This window comes from Bombus pyrosoma, linkage group LG18 (assembly GCF_014825855.1).
Source record: "Bombus pyrosoma isolate SC7728 linkage group LG18, ASM1482585v1, whole genome shotgun sequence".
NCBI classification, from domain to species: Eukaryota; Metazoa; Arthropoda; class Insecta; order Hymenoptera; family Apidae; genus Bombus; species Bombus pyrosoma.
Genome location: NC_057787.1, coordinates 3,091,352 through 3,109,530, shown reverse-complemented (window position 1 = coordinate 3,109,530; position 18,179 = coordinate 3,091,352). Strand labels below are relative to the sequence as shown.

Genomic DNA, 18,179 nt, shown 5'->3' with positions numbered 1-18,179 from the left:
AGTGGTGGGTGAACGTCCGCTGCGATCTTCATCTTTCAGATTAAAATTTCCGGCTCTAAACCTCCTAAACCAATTCCGGACTGTTTGAACAGTTATAGACAGATCACCATAAACGTCACAAATCTCCTTTGCAGTGTTTTTACGCGTACTGTCTTTTTTAAAGCAGTGAAACATAACGTGACCAAACTGCATCTCTTGGTCTTCCATCTTTCACCACGCAAAAAACACTCGATACACTTTTTACTAACGTGGAGAACTGTTCTCTTGCCTTACCAGAGGATAACTAGTGACCACACGATTGACGGTAGAGCGATCTGGTGGTTTGTTTACTTAAGCAGAACGAAATAAGACACCGAGCGGCGAACGCGAAAAGAACTATCCTGACGACCTAATATTATCATATAATTTTATATTGTAAGGAATTCATGTGTTTTATATTGGAATTTAACTTCCAAAATCCACAACATATATGGTTACTATTACAATCATACATCGATTTTAAATCAGCCGTCTGTCTGAAAAGTAACTGTGTACAATATTATTATTCACATTCTCACAAACATCTAGACTCTGTTTTTACTTCGTTGAGCTAGGATAATTCATTATTAACCTGTTAAATATGTTCTTTTATATACGTTGTAATTTAAAGTTTGTTAACGACCACATTCTAGAAATTGGTTGCTATTATCTGGTTTCGAATCGCTCTGTTATGAATACATTGAGTGTAAGAATGAGAAACAAGGAACACGTGAGATACAGCTTATAGAATTCATGTTCAAACAGCTTTCTTGGAATTCTTTGTAATAACTTTTTAAAACTCTACAAAATTTGTAATTCGTGTAACTCGACATGGCTGAGCATCTGTAGCCTGGTGTTGTAAATATTCATCACTCTTCACGATAACTGACCATTACTTGGTCGCAGCTAATTTTCAAAAACGCTATAAAAGATCCCGATAATTGTATTCGAGCGAATCGCGTGTTCCGAGATAAACGGATATATAACTATCATTTTTGGTCCAATTTTAAGTTATTCTGTTATCTTTTTAAAGGATGTACGATTACGAGTGACAGTAATTGTATACATTTATAAATGCCTCACAAGAAAGAAATAAAAAATATATAAGAAAGATATATATAATAATCATTATATATGTATGTATAACATATAATTGTTGTGTAATATAATTGTTTCGTATATGCAATACAATGTATAACATGTAATTATATAACATATATAATATTTATATAATTATATAATATATATATTATATACATATGTTATATAATGATTATTACCATTATATATTTATTCTTTTTATATATTTTTTATTTCTTTTTGTTCATGCATTTGTAAATGTATACGATTACTGTCACTGGTAATCGTACATCCTTTAAAACAGAATAACTTTTTTAAAATTAGACCAAAAGAGTTGAGTTGTTCTGAAAAGTTGAAATAATTAGTTTACTAGATGACGCATAAAAGAATTTCGAAAAAATCGCATTTTGTTGGAATAGCGCAGAAAACAGCAAACCTGGGTTTTTACAAATTTCATATCTAAGACTGCAATGAAGATTTTAAACATACGTTTTGTAGATTTATATCAGTTATATACATGCTTAACATTTTATCAAAATCGGTTAACGTGGCTATGAGCTACAAACGATTAAAAATAGTGAAAATTGCAGTTTTTTACTAGCGCTACTTTTAGCTTATTACTGCAATAAATTTGAAGATTCCTTGTTTCTGCATTAATCGATTTTGATGAAATTTGCAGCTTATGTATATGTATATGTATACATGTAACTGACATAAATCTACAGAACGTATTTTTTAAATTTTTATCACAAGCTTTACTATTGTTGAAAATGACAACGTGAGTTCGTGCTCGCCATCTATATGCAGATGCGTTAGTTACAGGAAATAGTAACTAGAAGATAGTTCTAGTTACAATAGATTTAATCGATAGGTTTAAGATGTTCTTTTGTTTTTTATCCCTAGTCCATGTAAGAGTGTGCAATAAAGGTTTTTTTGGCTCAGAACGGTGTGATAGATTTATCCATTGAATATAATAATAGCTATTGTGAGTTACTTCTGAGTAAAGAAATAACAATAACTATTTTACTACTTCACTATGTTCTTCGCGATTACAATCAAATGTAATTTTTCGTAAAGTCCTTTACATGTCATTTAGTAAACTAATCCTTCCAACTTCTCGAAAAAGCTCAAGTCGTTTGATTCAATGTTAAGAAGTTTATTCTGTTTCAATTATGTACAAATTCGAATGAATAAAAACAAATAAATAGTAATAATAATTGTTGAGATATGTATAATTTTCTGTGCTGGACTAGGTTAAACGCGCAGTAAGAATACTTGTATGTGAGTATCAGTGTGTGAGAGTATATGTGTACGCGGCGTCACAAGAACAGATGGATGTAAACTGTTCAGACGTTAGAAGCATCTGGGAGAGCCGTCGGTTAACAGTCGGGTATGGAAGGAAGTGCTGAGACGCGTGCAAATATGTATCGATAAATATAATAGAGATCGTCCATTAAATAAATGTATAGCTATTTAAATATTAATTAAAAATGTAAATTTTGTGTTCCCATAACATTATTTCGGCTTCAAAGATGCAAAATTCTCAACAATATTAAACATAAAAATATATACATTTAAATCTTTTTAAATTTCTTAAATAAAGCTATATTTCCGCGTGTTATATTTAAATGATCTTTCGTATTATTTTAAAATAATATTATTCCTTCTTTTTTTATATGAATCTATTTTTTACGTTGAAGTTTGTCTTTCACCTCTTGCTTTCTGGAGCAGCGTTATAGTTGGATTCTGGGCACGTGGCAGATGAGGTGTTGAACTTAATGAACTTAATCCTTGCGAAGGTGCTGAATGCGAATTGACAATTCGCGTGCTGCTGTCGTAACAACTTCGTGACGTTTCTTTCTTTTCTTCTTCCGTCTCCCAAGGTGGTGGGGCCTCCTGTGTACTCTGACAAATGATATGAATGGAGACAGAGCGTTAATAATAAAGGGATATAAATTTCTAAAGCAATTCTGATTTCTATTAACACTTGTGTTGTTAAAACATTCATACGACTAATGGCTAATAATAATAAAAAAAAAAATAGACAAATGATCTAAAATTTTCGAAAACTCAAATGTAGCTGAATCCTAATTTTAATTCAATGATGTATGTAATATATTAATTATACAGGGTGGTTGGTAACTGGTGGTACAAGCGGAAAGGGGGTGATTCTACGCGAAAAAAGAAATCGAAAATATAGAATAGAAATTTTTCGTTTGAGGCTTTGTTTTCGAGAAAATCGACTTTGAATTTTCGCTCGGTACGCGTACACTTTATCACGTCTGGGCTGGCATAATCGGACATCTAATTATTGGGTCATATTTTTTCGAAGGAAATGTAACGTCAGCAGCATATTTCGATTTCTTACAAAACAAACTACCGAAATTATTAGAAGATATACCGCTGAGAACTAGAGGAAGTTTAATTTTTCAACAAGACGGTGCACCGCCACATTTTAGTCGTCATGTGAGAGATTTTTTAAACCAACATTACCAAGGCTGGATTGGTCGTGCTGGAACAATAGCTTGGCCACCACGCTCTCCTGACTTAACTCCGCTTGACTTTTATTTGTCAATTGTCTATTCTGAAGAAATCGCAAATTGCGAGCAATTGAAAGAAAAGATTATTGTAGCCTTTCATACTTTAAAACAATCGAATACGTTAGAAAGTGTTCATAGAAATTTAATTAGAAGAGCAGAACTATGTGTTCGGCAGAATGGGCAACATTTTCAAAAATTTTTGTAATAATAAACTTTATGATTACTTCATATTATTTCATTGTGTATTCCTAATCTTCCGTTACGGCAAAAACAAACTTAAACTGCGATAATATCCATCGAGACAACGATCTACAGTGAGATCCGTTATGACGAGACGTGATAAAGTGCACGCGTACCGAGCGAAAGTTCAAAGTCGATTTTCTCGAAAACAAAGCCTCAAACGAAAAATTTTTATTTTATATTTTCGACTTCTTTTTTCGCGAAGAATCACCCCCTTTCCGCTTGTACCACCAGTTACCAACCACCCTGTATAAATAAAATAAATCTTCACAAATCTCGAAATATTATACATTACTATACATGAATATTCGTGTATAGTCAAATATCCGTTTGAAAATAAATCAAGAGATTATTAAGCAATGATGTGTATGAACATACGAAACTAAATATTTGAGAAAGCATATCAAATAAGTAAGCGTCTAATACAAAAAGTTATAAACCAATAGCAATTAGTAGATGCCGAGAAAATATTCTATGCTTTTAAAAGTTCCGTAACATCGATGAAGAATACATAATGCTTAATACTTAATAGAAATTATTGAAGCTTTTCAACAATAAAGGTTACTTCTGAAAAATTATACTCTTTAGTCCTTTTACTAATGAAAATACAAAAATGTGTTCGTGAAAAAAGTGCATTTACGGCACTATATTACTGATATATTATATATATTGTTTTACAGGTTTCAATAAGGAAACAATGTGATTATAGCCACTTAGGGTTTCTTTGAGATGTATTTAAAACAAATAGAAATTTCCGGGGGTGGGTAGACCTAATAATAGCACAAAATTCTTTCATACATCTAATATTATAAATAAAAACGTAAATATAATAAACCTTTAAATAACGTTATATTTCGATCGTTTCAACAAAACGTTTACATTTCGTATTTTTAGTGGGGTGGAAATGAGACTGTTAAATCTCCTTAAATTTTGTGAGCAAACGAAATGGATCGTAGCATATGTCTCTTGGTAACTTACTTCTTGCTGCGCTGGTTTTTTTCGGCTCAGAATAGGGCTTTCGAATTGCACCGGTCGAAATTCCTTTTTCTCAGGAACTGGACTGGTTCCGGCGCTGGAAGGCGTCCAGACAGGAGGGATTCCAGTATCCGTTGCAGGTTCTTTTTGGCCAGGACTCGGTTCCTTTGGGGGTGGAGGTGGCTCGCTTCCAGGTGACCAAACGCCTAATAGCAAATATTCGTATTAGTAAACCATAGTTATTAACATTTCGTACTTATAATTGTTAGACTGTAGATATTTATATAAATTCATATTTTTATGGACATAATTAAAAAATGAAATGTAGGTGTAGAGAATTGTTTCACTTACTAAATATTAGAATAAGTACTATACTTTAGGTATTTTATATATTTCGATATATTATTTTATATCAAATATGTAAATGCACTGATAGTATATTAAATATATAACAGTAGTAATAAAATATATAATGCATTAATATATTATGCATTTTCTGCATTTTTTCATTTTCAAATTTCCTATAAATCCATAAAAATCTGCAATCTAATAATTGTCATTTAACGTAATGTTAAAGCTTGCGCATTAATTACGGAAAAAGTATAAATACAAACGAGATACGTGTTAGGAAATAATTCATCATGTAAAAATTATACAATGGATTGTAATTTATTGAAATAAATTGTATTTATACTAACATATATAACGTGTGTGTGTGTGTGTGTATATGTATTATTTGATATTTTGTGATGAAAAGCGAATATTTAACGAAAAACTTATAGTCAGTTTTTCAACAGTTCCTACGTTAGCGTTAACGAAGCGTTAAATTAATATTTTATATTATTCCGCAAATATAGTTAAATAACAAATGCGATAGTTGTGCTTCTTTTCAATGTTTCAGTTTTCTTAGAGTATTCTTCTAATTTTGTCCTTTCCATGCTTAAAACATGTTACAGTCATAAAAACTGAAGACAATAAGCCTTGAAAAATTAAAATATTTCCGAAACCCATCGAGTAAACAGGAAGTCCATTTTTCCCATGACCATCTCTAATAAATCTCTAGCTATGTAAAGTTTGAAGATTATGCAAAATAGGGACGATCGCGATGCGTGTGTGAAATTTGCATAAACGTTGTTTATATGTGCTATCATTTATTAATTATTTATGGAGGCAAAGGAAAAGAGAAAACATTAATCCTCTCCACTCAAAAATTCCATAAGACGGTTTCCGATATGCTGTTATGGATTTTAATGAGTAGGCAGGTATAATGTTTAATTTACGATTTTTCTTACAAAACACCGCGCAGAATGGTTTACATCTTCGAATGTCATAGTTTCGGCTGCTTAGGCTGACCTACTTCTGTCCGTGTAAGAAGGTTTGCTCGCGCATAGGGGTTATTTCGGCTAGTTATGAATAACCAATAACTAAAAAACAAAGCCGATAACACAATTGTTTCGTCCCTGATTTTAATCTTATTTTAACTTTAAGAATCGCCTCTTAAATTCTTTTACATTTGTAACTAAACACCCTGTATAGAATCTCCATGTGTAATTTGAGATTTTTTGATTTAATGCTAAAAGTGTTATTATAGTGAAAATACTGTAAATGAAAACATTTATTTAGAAATACTTCGCATTTCAAATTTCTCTTCAATGTACTTCAAAGGTATGTGTTATTTAAGAAGACTATTTTGAATGTTATGAATCATGAAATAGGTTACAGACATACGCACGTAGATATATGTATACATATAAAACACAAAATGTTATTTATGTTGGCAAAAGCTTATAGGTCAAGAAGATCAAAATTAGTATCATCATACAGAGTGAGTCATGAAACATAATCAATTTAGATCATTCAGATCAAAAATTGTTGTTTGGTATAACATGGCTCAATGACATCTTTAAGGTGATTATACTAAAGTCACCTCTTTTCTTTTGGAATTTTCAAGTCCATTTTCACTTTTATTATAGATGAACCTATAATTTTGTTCACACCTATCTTTTACTTGATATTTAGACGAATTTGACATGTGTCATAACAAAATCTTGTTTCCACCTCAACCGAAGAAACGTTACAAAGATATCCTTTATCTTGATTAAGACGATATTCAAACCGATGTCCATCAGCTGCAATACACTTGGGTGAACGCAAAATTAACGACTGCTTCACGAGCTTAGATCGATATTTGTTAAATGTTTCCTCTGTTTAGATAGACAGAGAACATAATACTTGCCGAATTCGTCTTAATATATCTTATACCCGCTGAAAGGAAGTGCAAGAAAATTAAAAGTTTATTCATAAAAAATTGAAGAGTTTGAAAATTCAAAAACAGGAAAACTTAAACAACAGAACAACAAGCAACAAAAATGGAATTTCTTATAATTATCTTAAAGGTTTCCTTGAACCATGTTATATCTATTTCATGTTTTCAATCAGTCCATTAACAACAAAATAATCTAAATTGATGATGTTTCGTGATTCACGCAGTAGGTATGGTATAATGGTATCTATACGTATATACAGAGTTATCTACTTAACTTGGAACCTACGCTTACGAGAGCGTATGAAAATGGCAACAGTGTAACATGTACGCTTACTACTACAATCTAATGTCGTTCGCCATCTACGAGCTGTTGCTAGAAGTATAATTAGGCGAGAACACAGAGCGATTTAGCTGTCAACGAAGGGCTTTAAATTTGACATCGCAATAAAGAGAAAACGATCGCTGAGAAAGTGAGCCCCGTGTTTTCGCCCGACGATTTCGAATTCCCGTGTGCTCCTGAGGCTTCGAAGTAAGCAAGCGCAGTTCTGTTCCCAAATGTAGCTCAATTTTTTTTTCGTAACTGATATCTTGGATTACCTGAAATGTGACTATAACGTAATTTTTTTTTATTTAAAACTGCATTCAACCGCCAAAATTATTAAAAAATTGAAATTATTCATATTCTTACAAACATCGAGGTCCTTTTTCCATTCCGTTGGTTAGTTTTCAATTTTAACATATAAAACATGTTCTGTTACTGGTTGTTTTTCACGAATATCCCGGAAACTATGCGAATTTAGCCCTTATGTATATAGGGGAAAATTGTTCAAATTGTCGACTTCTACAACATAGCCAAAAATAATCAAAATCGGATTCTAATCAGTCTTTCTACAGATCTTTTTACAGAAAATCCAGTAGGATACTGATTATCCGGAATCAATTTCCGGATGGTTTACTTCAGCGAGTTTACATACTTCTGAATCACAGTACCTGGCACATCGAAGCTACCACGTAGCCGGATCACTCATTCCAACCACAGTCATATAGACTGGTTTGGATCACAGTCACATATCCCGATGTGGAAAATCTTGTGGGGAAGGTAAGGTTTTTAATAACCGGCAAATGATGTTCAATTTATCCACAGTAAGACGCTTTAATCAAGTAGTTAGGATTCGTTGTGTAACGTGATTATATGTTTCCCACCTGAAACTATTATGTAAATCATCTATCGGCAAATCCATACATACAATCGTAACATATGTTGAGTGAGCGGGCTGCGGCTCGCGGTCTTGCTCCCTACCCCGTTGTTTTACAGAACTCCGTGAAGGAACAAAAGAAGCCGGCATAAAATATTACTTTTTTATTTAGTGGGTGGAAGCTTTAGGCCTCAGATCAACTTTTAGAATTTGGAACACGAAAAATCTACGTCTGAGAATATAAGCTGGAGCAAAAACGTTTTTATATCATAATTATATAATAATTTAGGTGAAATTGTAGAAACGTTAACTACCCTCCAATTTCAATGATTTCTGAATATGTAATTCAACATTTTGGACAATTTTTTCTATATAACTTTATTTTCCAGATATTCGCGAAAATGTGCTGCCACAACTACAATGTATTTCTGTCTGTCGATGTGAGTCTGTGGCAGCGTATGCATCGGTTTGGTTGCAGGCCGCAAACCGCTTCTGTTTTATTTATAAAAAACGAAGACCGGGCAAGCTTGAAGAAATGTCTGTTATAACTCAATTAAAAGTGAATATCATCAATGCATTGAGTTTGGGTTTAGGTTAGATTTTTCAATCTGACCGCTGTGAGGTGACCGGCTACGCTTGCGTGCAATAATAATGATTATTCTATTTCATAAAATAATATCAATTATTCATTTCCCTAGTATTTTTATAATTAATTTATTATTAGTTCACGCAAACGTTGTCGGCCATCGCTAGGCGGCCGGACTGAGAAATCGAACCCAAACATTGATGATACTCACTTTTAAGTGAATTATAACAGACATTTCTTGCAGCCTCACATATGCAGTTGTGAACGAGGCCTTTAAGCTCGCACAACCTTCGTTTACAAACAGAAAATAAGTGGCCGGTAAACAACACAACATACACTGCCACAAACGCACAACTATATGCAGAAATACACACGCAAGAAGTGGTATCGGCAGTACCAGCTTCCTTTGTCGCGAATATCTCGGAAATTAAACGGGGCCGACGATTATATGCATAACAGAAAGGTGTTCAAAATGCTGATTTCTATAACATATTTATAAATCATCGAAATCGGTAAGGACGCAATGGTTCTACAAGATCACCTATTATTTTCATCATTTCATACCTAATCATTCAATGTTTAATAAATGAAGTCTAGCTGTTTCTCGGTCTTTTTCTCTCTTTCTTTAACATAGTTGTTGGTAAATTGGATTCGACTTAACGTGTTCCTCTATTACGTTGACTGCCACGTTCAAGGAAATCTCCGTCAGACCAAGCGTTCTCTGCTAGGTACTCCCATCGATATTTTAATAATGCACGTAAATAATTTTTTTAATAAACCATTTTCGTATTACTTTTATAGCAATTCAATAGTTTTATTATTTTCTCTGGAATATCTTTTCAAATACCTACGACGATCCTTCGCAAGTAGTCAAATAAGCGACACCCAAATACGGGTGACGCGGTCCTACCAGAAACTTTGCTGACACCCGAATATGGGCGTCGTGGCAGTCAACGTGCTATGAGAGTTTCTAGACCTGTGTACACGATCGTGGTGTGGACTACAGTCATATTAACGGGTCTCGACACTCATACACCGAAGTTTAAGGAAAACCAACCGGTAGCGACTAATTATGAAAAATCAGCATGTAGGACGACAAAGTCCGGGTTCTTGCGAGACAAACAGAGAGAGTAAAATATCTCTGTCTTTGTCTCAGACATTCATAGCATGTCACGCATGCGCAGGACGAGAACCTTTTTGTATTTCATGTTAATTTTTCCCAACTAGTCACAACCGAATATTCGGATTATTTTGTCTAGTTTTGTCATATGATCATGGTCGTGATTAGTTGTGAAAATTCAATATGGAAGGCAAGAAGGTTCCGTGCATGAGTGATACACTATGAATGTCTCTGGCAGAAACAGAAACTTTGTACTTATCTCTGTCTGTCTCGTAAGAAATTTCTCGTGTTTATTTTCCAAAATTAGTCACGATCACGACTTAATTTTCGGACAATTTTCCTTAGACAATATAGAAACCTGTTTATATGGTCATGGTTTTGTCAATGCTTTTGATATAGGAACGCCCAGACTTGTTTACATGACCTTGATTAAGACATCTAATATTTCTATTGAGATTCATTTCGTTCTGTTTCTATTATTATGTTCGTGCATAATTCGATAAACTAATATAAAACAAAAAACATTGTGCGTCTATTATTTCCTTATAAAACGAAAGAAACTTTTCGGACAACCTAATATTTAGGTATACAATAGAATATCGATAGTGTTAGTGTTAATGCAACATACATATTTAAGATATTGTAGAGGTATGGTTGCACATATTGTACAGAGTGACTATGTGATTCTATAGAAATTCTACATGAAGTCGAAANATATGAAATAAAATTACTTCATACGAGGCTTTGCCTTAAAAAAATTGACATTAAATATTTGTCTCATCAGTGTATGTGGACTAACGGCTTGACTTGTGTTGATGGCATTAGAAAACACACAATCAAGCAGGACAGCAAATTTTATAACATTTCCCAACGTTTTAACATTCATAAATTATGCAACAAAAGTATACAACAAACAAATTATGCAAAATACGATACTTTTCATAGAAAATGCAAAGAGCAATGTGTATTCAACAAAATGGGAAACATTTTCAACAATTCCTAAAGTAATAAAATTTATCGCGTATGAACATTCAGTTTCATGTTCTGTATGATCTAGTATAACTATTGAGGTATGTATAATTTTATGTGCTAGACTAGGTTAGATGCGTAGTAGTGATACTTGTATGTGAATATCAGTGTGTGGAAGTACGTGTGCGCCCGGCGTCTCGAAAACAAATGAATGTAAACTGTTCAGTCGGTTAACAGTCGGGTATGGAAGAAAGTGCTGAGACGCGTGCAAGTGTGTATCGATGAATATTTTTGGAATCGTTTACCAAATAAATATATAATTATTCTAATATTAATTCCAAGTGTAACTTTAATGTTCTTATACCATTATTTCGGCTATTAAGATCCAAAATTCTCAACAATAACAAATAAAAGCATAACTACTAATATTAGATTACAGCAATTCGCTAACAGTTACATGTAACGGAGTCAGATTTCTCAAAAATAAAGCTTCATATGAGAAAATTGTATTCTACGTTGCTGACTTATTTTTTCATGTAGAATCACATCATAAACTAATTCATTTTATTTTGTTTGAAGACCAAATGTAAAGATGAAAAAATATAGCAAGTGCAATAATATAATAATTTCATCAACTAGTTATTCATGTCCTTATCCCTAATTTTCTCCTGATCTGTACCTGACCTTTTTCTTTTTCTGCTCACTCGACAATTTTTATATGCAGAACTAATATTTTTCTAACATGTTGGCAAAAGAGGTGGATCAAATATAATGAAAATTAGATTTAAAAAGAAATTAATTGTCAACGGAATTATATATTTTTCTAAAATAAACAAATAAAATATCGCATTAACATGCAGCAGCTCCCTCTGCTTGCCACCAGAAATCTACCAATGCCTTTCTCGCAAACGGTCGCTCCAACTTATTCTAATAAATATGATTTCCAGCATGACCTTTCCTATCGATGTCTAAGACACCTTCCTTGTCCTAAGGCACTGGCTTGCTAGGTACCTTAAAGATGTCAAGGTCCGTTNAGCCGCGCTGGATACACTCGTTCCCGGACGATCACGAAAATGTGTTAAGCAGCGTCGGGCGCAGGGCGGTCTAGGATGGGTGACCGCTCTGTACGGTTGTTGAGGGAAGAGCCCCAACACTAGAGAGTCTCCCTTCATATTAACAGGGAGATTCGACGTCGGGGTGCACCCGGTGAAATTCGAGGAGACCCTGGTGCCACCTTAGTAAACGTCAAGAAAAGTACCTTACCGTGGAGTTTTAGTCGGTAAGGGTCCGACACTACTCGGCTGTTGCGAAGCAACAGTGAGTGTCCATCAGGATTTCTCCACGTTAAAAAAAAAAAAAAAAAAGTAGCTTAAAACTGACGATCCACTGATCTATACCAATCCAAACTCAGTCAGTTCAAGCTGCGCCACGCAAAATTTTTTTGATATCGGAAGGTATCCTTTCGTTTGCGAGAACAGGTGAAGACTGCCTAGTCGTCAAAAAAAGAATCTTCTGAAGGACACAGTCGGAGAAGCTATTTACGACTAAAATTTGTTTTCTGTAATTTATTATTCATTAAATTTGCTTTTTTCTGTTAATTAGAATATTGATTAAACAAGTATTGAAAAGAAGTATTGAAAAACACAAATAAAATCATAAAAATATTAACAACCAAATATTTATACCTTTTTATCGTATGGTATTAAGTATTTAATGTTAATTGTGTATTTATTGCTTATTCTTCGTTGTTATTCTTCGTTGTTATTCATCATTTGAATAAATTTTCGTTACTAATCGTAATCAGCTTATAAACAGACACAATTGGCAAGCCGAGACAGTAGCGTGACGATCAACCGCTGCTGGTGTTACGTAAAATTCGTGATAAAAAGAAGAGCTGAGCAATAGCGTAACTTGACTGTGCTTTTATATTTTTGTAGGCTTTTATTCACAAAATGATTATATGAATTCTAAGTGTATATTTAGTGTTCCTATACCATTATTTCGGCTATTAAGATCCAAAATTCTCAACAATTTCACATAAATTGAATGCTCTTCGCTGTTTATTTTATTATATATATGTTATTTTATTCGCGTTTAGTGTATCTTATAATGTAAGATACTAAATACTAAAATTATAATTTAGGATTTTTTATTTTTAGTTTTCCAGAAAATGTAACCAGAGTCCTAATACTTATGGGGGGGCAGTTTATATCAAAACTAATTTCTATGTCTTGTCAATTTGAATCAAAAGCTGAATTAAGATCAAAATTGGTGGTTAGTATCTCATTTTCTTTCCTCCTTTCCTAAAAGTTATATAGAAGAATTTTTCTACAATCGATAAGTGATGTATCATTACTTAATTATCAAACTGAATCCTCTGTTAATTTGTACAAATAATAATTAGCATTTCTCTCGTATATTGCTATATACAATATACGTATTTAGAATCTATCCATTTTTTTTTTAATCATTGTCTGAACCTGCTAGTGGAAAGAAATAGGTTAGAGCTTTTGAAAATAAAAATAAAACACCAGTTAAATATTACCTAATTTGATTTAGAATGTTTCTATTACCATAACTTAGTTAAAGATTAACTTGTGTTAAATATACCAATGTTATCACAATAAGATTTTCATTATAGCAACAATAATCTGCAGGAAGACTATTATAATTAGAAGCAATTAAGAATTAGTAACCATGAATGATGATTTGGAGTGACCCTCAGTTTAATGACTTGGATAGCATATCAGCCTTTTTTGGGAAAGTCTGAAGTTCGTACCTGCCAAGTTGTAAACTTTACGATGAAAACCTCATCATGAGGCTAACAACCTAAGTGCTCGATAGGTCCGCTCTAAAGTAAACATCTGGTATTATTCAGCAACACCAGAGAAGGTTGGAAGGAATAGAACCCCATCCCATAAAAACCACGGTGAGAAGGAAAACTCCAGGACGGAGAACTAGTATATCAGGACCAGGTTAGGTTTCTTCTAGGAGTCTTCAAACAGTCTTCACCACACAGTCATACTCTTCAAATAAATCAGCAAAATACAACATTACTCTGCATCTTTAATCTACCCCCACCTTAAGCGCTAATAGCTTTCACGGTTCGCGATATCAACCGATCTGTTACAACCTGATTGTTGGCCGACCAGTTGAAACATTACGATCTTCCTTGCATAAGCTTAGGGTCTGTCCTAATTGGATGTTGTACATTGACAAATTCGATAGTCCATGTCCATATAATCAGACGCGCGGATACTTAGAAAAGGATTGTGTGGAAGGAGCTGTGGAAGCAGAAAAAGACAGTAAATGTGATTAATGGCTATGATAATGCGACGTAGAAAAAGGAAGATTCATAAGTCCAACACTTGAGAGGGCTGCACAGTATGTGCGCACAGTGGGGACACGTTTTCGCCTCCGTATCGACGGAGTAATATTAATGCAATAACAAAACTTATTTATTTTAAATCTTTTGTTAACATATTGATGAGATCTCTATTAAAATAAGATCAAACACAACATTATTATAAAATTAGGCAGTGCGACAATATTCATATACCTCTATATAAAATTTACTATAAAATTTCATAATAATATCGTGTTTGGTCTGATTTTACTCTTGAAAATCTTATCAATGTATTAATGGGATTTTTATTAACAAAAGATTTAGAATAAAGAAGTTTCGTCGTTGCATCATTGTTGTCTCGCCGATACAAAGGCGACAGCAACCCCACTGCGCGGCCATCTTAAGCACCCGGAGTCAGGTCAATGATCATTTTCGCATGAAACGATCGCTGTGATGAAACCAATGGTGGAGAGTTCCTTTTTCTACGTTGCCTTTTTATACGCTGCATTGTCGTACGACTGACTTGCTCCTTCGATCTTGCACTAATTCTTTTCTATGTCGTTGTATGCTTGACTTATATGGAAGCTGTCGCATTGTCGTAGGATTGAATGTTTATCGATCAGTTGGTCTTGTCGCTGCAGTGCTGTGCGACATCCAGCTACGACCTAGGATAAGACGCAGCTTAAGAGGGGGAAAGGATACTTAACACTGAATTTCAAAATTAAGTTACTTTTTATACCGACTTCGGGAAAGAAGGAAGGTATTTCAATTTGATGAGTTTTGTTTTTAATGTATTTTCGCCGATTTTTTCGAAATGGTTTGACCAATCAGGATGATTCCTTTTGTATCGTATGAGGTACGTTTTCAGAGGTATATTCAAAAGGGTAGGTTCTCCCATCGATCCCATTAAAGAATTTTTCATATTTATTTATCATCAAGTACTGTTTACTATAAAAATCTAATTTTTTAGTATGTTTGTCGATTGCTATGTATTAGAATAAGCTATCGGAGTAAGATCTTCTGTATCTTGTAGGGGTACATCACTGATTGCTCTTATTCACATTTTTTCAATGTCTTCATTTTTAACTATTGTTATTGCAAATGATCTATTATTATTCATCGATTTCATTTCATTGTGTCATCCATTTCTTTTCATAGGCTTATCGCTCAAAGTTGACTTGACCCGTGTCTTTTATTATCTCCTCGTTTTAAGCATACTTGGCCGTTCCTTTACACATTGGTTGTAGGAAGCAGACTTCAGCTGTTTCTTTGTGAGAGAAGTTCTCATAATCTTTGCATTTCTCAAGCGCTCTTCCGTCATACAGTTTATTGAGAATTTTGTTCCATGCTCAATCAGGTATGGTTTGGTGGTCTAAACCTCTCACGCGACTAAGAGCGTCGTAAATTTGGCCCTTTGCAAAATTCTTTTTCCCAAGATCAATTACGGCCCTATTCTGTAATTACGGTTTCCCGCAGGGAGGACTTGCTTATGTGAGTTTATGGGGGTTGGTAAACCTACGTTCCCGCAACCAGGGAGGACCGTCGGGGCAAGTGTCCCGCTTACGTGAATCCTCTATGTACACTGCAGGGAAGGTCGCCGGAAGTGTAAGGCTTCTAAGTAAGATTATACTCTCTCTACGTGGCCTTGGGTAGTAGCGCACCCACGATCCTGATGCCAAGGGTGAGATCGTCGGGATAAGTTCCCGGATACTTTGTACTTTCAGGCCCCCGCTTACGTGAGTTTCATCTGGAACTGCCGAGCACGGTTAGCAGGTCGCCGGCCGGCAGTGACGTGATCGTGCATCCACACGATATTCCCACCAATGACTAAGGATGGTACCACGGGGATCGAGTGTAAGCCCGGAGGGAGTAGCGACCCTTCAGCTCGGCCAATTATGGGTTTGGACTCGTAGTGGCAGTGGTTGATGGCCAAGATGCTGGCCAATTTAAGGGGTATTGGCTCCCCCGAATGGCCTTCGGCGGGTGAGCAGCCTCCCACCTGCTCCGGAACCGTCCCGGGAGACGGTAAGGCTTAGAAAACGCCCTATTCAACCTGAGACGAGTGACAGCCCCTGCCAGGCCTAACTAATCCAGGTACCTTGTGCGCTGGTTGGGCGTAACCCCAACCCCTATGGCCCTAGGGATGCCCGGATACTGTATGGCGAGAAATTTACGCTAAGAAAAGCACCCGTTACCAAAGATGGCAATACTTGTAATTATGGTTTAAAAATTAAATTGAAGGCTCCTTGTAATTACAGTCACTATCCAGCTTAGGACAAACGGTAACATTCTTCGTTCAATGTCCCCATCACTTTTTCTCATCTGAAATGTTGCTACTATCGGAGATATCAGAATGTAGCCATCGGAATTTTGAATATTGAATGCGACACTCCTCCGTAATTACTCCTTCGTGTACTGCATTGAAAGCAGCAGTCTGGGCAAGCGCTGCTTCAATAATTCATTCCGTATGAATAAATCGTTCGACGGTAGCGTTTCTCAATATAGACTTTAACTCGCGTTTCCATCGCAGGAAACATTGATCTGCGGATTCGTTTTCGGGCATAAATCTACTTTCACTGCGCGATGGTATGTAACACACTATTAAGTTTTCAAATACACTCATCTATCAGTATTCAAAATACATGTAATATCGGTGTGGAGTACAGCTGGTTCATTCCTTATCAACAAACGGGGCTGGGGAGTTCACATAAATTTTTATTCTCTAATAAGAATTAAAAATTGAAAGGAATAACAAATAGATACAAATAAGTGATAATGAAAATCATTTTTCGTTGGCTCTGTAATATTGATCGCTACACTAAAAAATGTGAAATAAAACATTTTTCGCCCAAAAATATTACCGAATTTGAAACGCGCTAAAAAGTATGAAATAATTTATGTTTCATTCCTATTTCATATAGATACGTATGCAACAACCTTTAACACTAGAACTACCACACCAGTCAAATTGACTGGTTTTACAATTTTATTTTAAAATTCCTACTTCGTGTTATATTTTCTTTCCGCAATGATGTAATGACTTTCGCAACGATAACTAAAACAATAATATAATAAATTTTATTTTGTTTTTCATGTATTCAAACTGAAAATAATTTTGTATCAAGGCTACTTATACCAATACCAGTCGAAATGACTGGTACTTGTCAGAGTGTAAAAGGGTCCTGCGATCTGTTTATCGTACCCCAATTAACCAGTTTCCTCGTTTTCTACAACTTGCCACACGTTTTTCAAATCTTTACCGCGCATCATTCGATATGATGATATCAGTTATCAGGAAAATTCCAGATCGATCGCTAGATCGCTAAATGCTAACGCTAGAAATACCACAGCAGTCAAAACGACTGGTTCTACATTTTTATAAATGTGTCAACTCTCGTTTAGGGATGATGGTCCCAGCTGCATTAATAATAGCAAAACTGTACTACATAACATGGAATTGCTTCTGTAAGAAAGTAATAAATCAATAAATATAAAAATATTCTATTATTTTTACGTATTTTTTAAAGACCAGTCATTTTCACTGGTTTTGGTAGAAACAGCTTCGTGTTAACTATCGGTAGTTCTAGTGTCAAGGTCACTCATTCACTTATTAAACAGCATAGTAAATATTTTCTCTTCATTTTTAGTTTCGAAAACCATTGTTTTAGTTAGGGCACGACCCATAATAAAACGCATTTATAAAATACAGCATACTGTCACATGATTTTGCAAGAGCGAGATACACATGCATGTAATTTCTCTCTACCCGTCAAATTATGAAGATAAATGAACAAGATTTTCATAACAGCTCGAAGAGTGCCCCTGCATTATTTTCATAATGAC

The 18,179-nt window shown here is 34.5% G+C and overlaps 1 protein-coding gene across 1 annotated transcript in view; it reads right to left on the bottom strand.

Moving 5' to 3' along the window:
- The window catches only part of LOC122577337, a 345,413-nt gene that overhangs the window by 123,764 nt on the left and 203,470 nt on the right, over window positions 1-18,179 (bottom strand). The window contains exons 9-10 of the mRNA XM_043748626.1: window positions 4,857-5,059; window positions 2,811-3,003 (exon numbers count right to left, since the gene is read on the bottom strand). Coding sequence (XP_043604561.1) covers window positions 2,811-3,003; window positions 4,857-5,059 — 396 coding nt within the window. The remainder of the gene's footprint in view (window positions 1-2,810; window positions 3,004-4,856; window positions 5,060-18,179) is intronic.